Raw genomic sequence first — 8,342 nt, forward strand, 5'->3', positions numbered from 1 at the left:
GTCAAAGCCTGTCGTACAGCCACAGTAGCCAAAACAGCCTGGTTCTGGTACAATGACAGCTATGTAGACACATGGAATAGGATAGAGAACCCAGGAACAAATCCATCTACCTCCAGACAACTGATCTTCAACAAAGGGATGAGTGAAAAATATTAAATGGGGAAGAGCTAGTCCTTCAACAAATGGAGCTGACAAAATTGTATGTCCATCTTCAGAAGAATGAAACAGACCTATATGCAAAAATAAACTCAAGGAGATTAAGACCTAAATGTTAAGGGGAAAAAAGCTATAAAGAATATCCATGAGAAAAAGAGGCAAATCTAAGGACCCTAGTATAGGACATAAACACTCTATCAAACACAATTGGAAAAAAACTCATACAGTTAAAGGGCAGACTAGATAACAGGGACTACTAACAGGGACTATTTAAATAAGACACTCGTGTGCATTGAAAGTCTTCATCAAAAGAGTAAGAAGAAAAGCTACAGAGTGAGAAAATATTTTTGGCAAACACACATCAGACAAGGGACTAATCTCTAAAATCTATTGAAAGCTGCAACACATCAATAAGAAAAAAGATCCACTTAAATAATTACTTAAAAATGGGAAAAGGACATAAACAGACAGCTGACCACAGAAAACATCCAGGGGGAAGCCATGCTCACAATAACTAGACATCTGAGCAATGCAAATCAAAAACAAAAATAAGGTACCATCTTCCACCAACACTGACAGCAAAATAAAAATTAAAAACACAGAAACTAACAAATGCTGGAGAGGATGCAGAGAGACTGGAACTCTCATACACTGCGAATGGGATGGTAAACCTGTACAAGCACCATGGGAAGGTAAATTTCCTCAAACAATGGGGAATAGAAATTCCACATGTCCCAAAGAAGGAGGAGCCAGACACAGGCAGACATGTGCACACAAACGTTCATCACATCCTTGTTAGCAAAAAGATGGAAACAACCTACATGCCCCTCAGTCCATACACACAATGGAATACTATGCATCTTTTAAAAATCATGATGATACTATGAAGCACCTCATAGCATGGATAGACCTGGAGAATAATATGCTGAGTGAAATTAATCCATCAATCACAAAAGGAAAAATATTGTACGTGTCCACTGTTGTAAAGACAAAAAATCTAAGCAAAGGTTTTCGTCTGAAAGGAAACAGACTGTGATGGTTACCATGTTGGGGGTGGGGTGTAGAGGGAAGAAGATGAAGCAGTCACATAGAAGGCAGGCTGATGTGAGCTTGAGGGAAAGGGGAGATTGTGTTCCACATGAAGAAGAGATATCAATGGTGGGGTGGGGGCCGGCAGGAAGGGGAGGATAAGCTATTGGGGGAGTTGATAAATAGTGTAAGTTGCTGAATACAAAATCGATGATCTAAAATGTAAACCTCCACCAAAATCATAATGAAATGTTTTAATTTAAAAATGATTGGGAACTGCACAACACTTGATTATGCTCATCTATAGTCTTTACATGGACCAACAGTCATGCAAATAGAATACAGGAGTACTGCGTGGCTTAATATAAGGAAAGGTGTGAGTATCCTTTTACCATATTTACTCAATCTATATGCCGAGCAGATGATCTGAGGAATTGGACTAGAGGAGAAGAATGTGGCATCGAGACTGGAGCAGGACATGTGAATACTCGCAGTATGAAGATGACACACAAGATGGCTTGCTGAACGAGAAGAGAACTTGATACATTAACTGGTGAAGACGAAAGACTATAGCCTTTAGTACAGGTTACAGTGCAATATAAAAATAATGAAAATTTTCACAACTGTACCAATGAGCAACATAGCAATAAAGTCTGGAGTTGTCAAAAATTTCGTTTTACTTGGAACTAGTCTCAATGCCCATTTCAGAGTGGTCAGGAAACCAAACATGTGCTGCATTGGTTAGATCTGTTGTAAAAGGTACCTTTAAAGTGTTTGTTTGTTTTTTTAAAAAGGCAAGGATTTGAAGACTAAGATACAGCAGACCCAAACCACAGAATGTTTAATCACCTCAGGTGCATGTAAAATCTGGACAATGTAAGTAGGACTGAAGGTTAATAGATTCCTTTGAATAACAGTTTTGGTGAAGAATCTTGAATGCACCATGGATTGTCAGCAGAATGAACACATCTGTATAGGATGAAGTGCAGTCAGAATGCTCCCTGGAAGCAAGAGCAGTGAGACTTCATCTCAGTTGCCTTGAGGGCTAGTCTCTGGAAAAGGACCCTGTTCTTGGTACAGTAGAAGGCAGCTGAAAGAGAAGAGGACCTTCAATGAGACTGACCCAATGGCGGCAACAACGGGCTCCAACATAGGAATCATTAGGACAATGTTTAATTCTACTGTACAGCAAGATGATATGAGTTGGAACTCACTTGCTGGAAACTAACAACTAACCACAAACATCTGTGGAACATTTTAATCCATTTACGTCTTCACTGTCATCATCTACATTCTACACAGTGGCCTTCTACACCGGGCTTGAGAGGATGTGTGCTTCTCAACAACTGTGTACACACTCTTTAGTATCATAGAAGCCACTCCTCCAGTTGTGATTGAACACTACCTATGTACCTCTTGGACATCCAGTAAACTGCAGGATGCTCAAGTTAGAGGTGAATCTCAGGTACCCACGGACTTCATAACACAGCCTTATGTGGCACCTCCAGAGAAAAGGAAGTATAATTATTGGCTATATAATTCTCTCCTTGCATTCAACTGACCCTGATAGATGCCAGATATTTTTTTTCCAAGCCCCTGGTTAACCCTACCAACTCCTCTTTCCTGTTTGGTTCCCACACTCCCCAATCATTTCATTCCTTTCTGTCGCTTTGATATTCAAACTGGATGTGAAAGTATATGATAATCAAACATCAGTATTGCATGTGTGTGTTTGTTGGGCTGGTAGCATTTATAAAGTGAACCCTAGAGCAAAATCTTAATTCTGAATTTGGTTAAAAAAAACAAACATTAGTCTTTTTAGCTTTGTTAAATCAAACAACAAGCAATGACAATCAAGCATTTTGTTTGTTTACCTGTTTGAATCACAGATTATGGTCTGTATTAGAGACGGATGAAGTTGTCAGAAGTCTGATGAATGGAATACTTACCAATAAGAAAATGATTTTTGTTCCATCATACCTCAGTCTCACTCTAACACTAGAGAAGTAAGTACTTCTATTGCTACTGTGTGATTCTGAGGCACCCTGTCAACTTACCTGTGCTTTGATTCCATTCTGTAGTTGTCCTCCATTTTGTTATTTGATGTTATTTGATCCTTCACTTTGGGGATGAATTATACCTTTAAAGGGTTGTTAATGAAATAGAATGATCTTAATTCACAGCCTTATGCGAAGGCGTGAATTATCCTGACTCAAGTCACACGCTTCCTTGAGTTGTACCTTTTATCTTCCACCATCAACCCTAATGGAAACTGCAGTCAAGAAAATCAAGAATGTGCATGTGTTGGTCTGAGAGGCAGAGTTCTGCCATTGTGAATGTGTGTTATTCCAAGGTTTCCTTTTCAGCAGCCCCTATTGCTTGTGTAAATAGTGTCTAGTCAATTAAGAGTTTAATCTGTATAAATCAATAATATGTGTATTGTAGTCTAAAATGGCAACATATACATGTTATAATTTCCTTTTCCCAATAGTGTTTTGAATTCTATATCTTTAGCTAAATCAATGACACTAGTAATAGAATTATCTTATAACACGTTGTGGGGGGATTTATAATGTTCTCTATCATAAAATGATAATGGTGTCTCTAAAATGAACCATAGATATACAAATGAATTTTGGGTTCACACTTAATTCTATCCCTAAAGCAAGTAGTTCTAAAAATAAAAAAAAATCATTTAAAAAGCAATTCGTTCTTATGACATGGCCCTACTCAATACCTTCCCACATGAAGAGATCACTGAAGTTACGGGTACTATAGCAAAGTGTGGTGAAGAAATCAGATGGTGTCTGGCTATCAGAAAGAACAGCATCTGGGATCTTAGAGGCTTGTCTTCAAACAAGCAGCCATGTAAGTAAGGTGTCATTTAAGTCCACATGGAGGAAGTACACCAGCCTCTGTGATTCAAAGGTTGTGAATAATAAAATCCAAATCCGAAAGAGGGAATGGTATCAGAGCTTAAATTGTGAGCAGCTGTTCACAGAAGGATATGGATGACAGTGGAAGTCCAAAATCCTTTTGCAGAGTCCCCACATGGATTAAGCCTCCAGGGAATACCTGCTGACCATAGTCCAAGGGCGTGAATAGCCTTACTGTCACACAGAGAGCATTGTAAAGTCAATTATGGAAGATATGGTTAGTTAACACTTCATCATTTGATCTCTCTTTTGTTCCATTTAAAAGTGGTTTGATTTTTTTTTTAAGTTTCTGCTTTCTTTTTGATTGAAGTTTTCAATTGAAGTATTCTCTGCTTTCAGTTAAGATCTATTTGACATCAGCATTGATATCCCTCATGCTACTTCCTCTTCTGAATCCAGCTTGAATTTCTGGAAGTTCCCTATGATGTACTACTGCAAATGTTGTTGAATTATCTTTATGTAGTCTTAATGATATTGTTCAATTACTTCCGTATTCTGTTGTATTGCCCTTCTTAAACTGGGTACAAATATGAGTCTCTTCCAGTCTACTGACTAGGTGGCTGTTTTCCAAATTTCTTGGCATACACAGTGAGTGCTTCCATTGCTGCACCAGCTTGCTGAAACATTCCAATTTTATTCCATCAATTTCTGGAACCTTGTTTTTAGCTAATGCTTTCTATAGAGCTTGGGTGTCTTTCTTCAATACCATTGGCTCTTCATCATATGCTACCTCTTGAAATGTTTGAATGTTGACCGATTCTATTGTGTAATAGTGACTCTGTGTATTCCTTCTATCTTCTTTGAAACTCTCTGCATCGTGAACTAGTTTGCTCACAGATGTCTTTAGCATTACAACTTGAGCCTTGAATTTTTTCTTCTGTTCTTTCAACGTGAGGTAAGCTAAGCCTGTTCTTCCTTTTAACTTTCTAACTCCAGGTTTTCCACACTTTATTAGAATAATTTACTTTGTCTCCTTGAGCTGCTTTTTGAAATTTTCTGTTCACTCTTTTACTTCTTCATTTCTTCCATTTGCTTTAGCTACTCTATGTTCATGAACAAGTTTCAGAGTCTCTTCTGGCATCCACTTTGATCTTTTGATTTCATCTTAGTATTTTAAAAATATTTTCATTTTTTTGTAGACTGTAGTTGACATTCTCATGTTTTCCTTCCCCCTTTTTGTACTTTAATAATGAGCTCTATTATATACTTCTTCTTTTTATTATTAAAAGATCATTTTATTGGGGCTCTTACAACGACCCAAACATCAATTGTATCAAGTACATTTGTACATATGTTGCCATCATTATTTTCTAGACATTCCACACACATCTTCTTTTCCCCATCTTTCCTCAAGGCTGTTCTAGCTGAAAGGGGAATAGCTTACAGAGACAATACAATGAATATAGATGGACTCTACCTGGTTTTACCAGCAACTCTGCTGCTTGCTAGATCTGTGGCTATATGCAAATTATTTATCCTCTATGGCCTTAAATTTCCAATATGTAAAAAAACTAAAAAATCTACTACCATCTAGTTGATTAGGACTTACAGTGACTTTCTAAAGGTTTCCGAGGCTGCATATCTCTATAGCATCATGTAGCCTCATCTTTCTTTGGTGAAGCAAGTTGGCCACTGACCTTGTTGCTAGCAGTCCAATGCTTACCCACCAGTCCACCAGGGCTCTCTATAAAATAGGGATGGCAATAGTGCCTATGTCCTGCAGACTGTCATCGAAGTAAAGCGTCTGCTAGTAAATAGATAACATGTTCTGTAAATTGGATACTGGAGGCATGGCAGGAAGAATTTACATGAGAATTTGGGATTATTTAACCACGAAAAGGATAATTTCTCAGCTTTCTTGTGAAAGATGGTTTATAATAAATGTCTATTTCATTATTGAACAAATAACTGTATTAGCTTCTTAAATCTTTACAGCTCTTTTTTTAAAAATCATTTTATTAGGGGCTCATACAACTCTTATCACAATCCATACACACATCAATTGTGTAAAGCGCATTTGTACATTCATTGCCCTCATCATTCTCAAAACATTTTCTCTCCACTTAAACCCCCAGCATTAGGTCCTCCTTTACACCTCTTAACATAAACTATTCATGAGCTTTGAAGAGAATAATTTGATAACAGTTTAATTTTCCTCTGTCGTGTAATAGACTGAGTTAGTATCAGAGAAAGGGTTCTTTTCACATTTTGTTTTAAAAGGCTGGCAAGTTCTCTTCCTCTCTCGCTCCCAGCCAGATCTTGCCTGAGCTCATCTGCATTCTCCACTTCCCAAAGACAGCTGAGTAAATCTTGCATTAGTTGACGGTACAGAGTGATTTTCTATGACTGTCTTTGCAGAACATGTTATTTCTGTCTGTCTTTGTTTGCTCATACTTCCCTCCTGTCATCTGCCTAATTGCATATTACCCATCATTGAACAACTATTTGTCCATTTGAAGCTCCCCTTCACGCTCCCTGCCCACATTAATATCCTCCTCACATTGTATAACCTTCAGTTACAGTTGACTTATATGTTTCTCTAATTGTTTCAAGATATTTTCCTAAGACTCTCAGTACACTCAACATAAGCTCCTCAAAGAGAGCAGGTGCTTTTACGTTAGGTTACTTTACTGTAGAGCACAAACTCCGTCACTGGTAACTCCTGAAGGAGAGCTGAGATGGGTGACCTGGAGTCTGGCAGGGTCTCTCTACAGGAGGAACAGTGGGCAGTTTCTGTAATGACCCCAGACCTTCCATCTCAGATCCTGACTTCTATGTGATCATGTATAAGATTTTTACTAATATGAGATAAGATAACAAAATAAGATAATATAAGATAACAAAAGTGGTGTATATTGGTGATTTCTTTTCATTTATATACGATTTGAACTCTGAATATTAAAAGGCACTTCAAAATCGAGGAAAAGAGAGATAGATGTCAGGGGGCTTGGGCAGGGAGAGCAGAGGAAAAGTAAATGTGTGTCAAGTAACCGTCAGGGTATTTAACTGACAATGAAAGAGGGTTCTGGTGTCATTGGTTTTAAACAGAAAACCTCATCTATCTCTCTCTCTCTCTCTCCTCCTCCCCCCCCCCCCCCCCCCCCCCCAACAGATTTCTTCCTGAACGCGCTCTGGCAGCTATAAATAAAATCCAGGATATTCAGTTTGAAGCAGTGGTTGGCCACAAAATCAAAAGGAAGTGAAGAAAGGAGCCCCAGCCAGAGCTGGAGGGGCCTCCGTGATACAGGCTTCCGCTCCAAAGGAATGCATCAGGCTTCGCTTCACAATCTTCATGCGATTAGCATGAAAACTATTGGTTTGGCATTAGCATCAAATGAAGAAAATAAACTATCATGTGTTTCAAATTTCTTTTTTCGTTCACTGTGTTTTTCTTCCACTGTTATTTTTTTAATTATGAGTTAATACATATATCACATCATTCCATAGTTCGTTCACATCAAGGAGTATTGTACAATTGATGCCACAATGAGTTTCCAGCCATTCTTTTCCTTCCTGGACTCCTTAACATCAGCTCCCTTATACCTCCACCACCACTCCAAAAGTTTATTCTACCTGCTGTCCCGATAAGTTCATTCATCTTGGGTTTCATGTATCAAAAAACAGAAAAACATATAACACATATTCAAGAGGGTGATTTCCGCCCCCCATGACATAACACATCTGAGATTTCCTAAGAGCCTCAATTTCTTAAGAGCATTAATAGTAGTTTTAATAGTCATACCCATTTTTTTAAATGTGATGCCTCTTAAAAATGTCTGTGCTTATATAAGCATACTTAAAAGATCATTTTCCTTTAAGGTGTTTTATTTCATTTCATTCCCTTTGAAAGGGAGTGAGTGTGACCGCATTGAGAGTAAATAGAGAGAACTTAGGTGTATGAGAGCGAAGGTTGAAGACTATTCTCAAAGTAGACTTTCACTCTGTTGCCAGGTCACGGAATACCAGCTGCAGTTAGAGATCAAGTTTAATCAGGCAGCTGCACTCCAAGGTTATTTCTATGGGGATAAGATTCAGTGTGTGGCATCCTGGCCCACCAGGCCTTGAGGACGAAGACCCTAATTAGAGCAGCCAGTCCACAGAGAGGACCATGGCCAGCCCCACTATGAGACATGATGCCCCTCACTGACCCATGGCCCTGCGGGGGACAACACCAGAGACACAGTGTGGGAATTGCACCTGATCTGATCTCGCCACTCTGAG

The 8,342-nt window shown here is 38.6% G+C and overlaps 1 protein-coding gene across 1 annotated transcript in view; it reads left to right on the forward strand.

The window, feature by feature from the left end:
• The window catches only part of LOC101647936 (17-beta-hydroxysteroid dehydrogenase 13), a 30,157-nt gene extending 22,667 nt beyond the window's left edge, over positions 1-7,490 (forward strand). Inside the window, exons 6-7 of the mRNA XM_004703417.2 lie at positions 3,075-3,191; positions 7,234-7,490. Coding sequence (XP_004703474.1) covers positions 3,075-3,191; positions 7,234-7,324 — 208 coding nt within the window. The 3' untranslated portion in view covers positions 7,325-7,490. The remainder of the gene's footprint in view (positions 1-3,074; positions 3,192-7,233) is intronic.
• The last annotated feature ends 852 nt before the right edge of the window (positions 7,491-8,342 follow it).

Source organism: Echinops telfairi, unplaced genomic scaffold (assembly GCF_000313985.2).
Source record: "Echinops telfairi isolate 266 unplaced genomic scaffold, ASM31398v2 ScPeMD7_7468;HRSCAF=8506_0, whole genome shotgun sequence".
NCBI classification, from domain to species: Eukaryota; Metazoa; Chordata; class Mammalia; order Afrosoricida; family Tenrecidae; genus Echinops; species Echinops telfairi.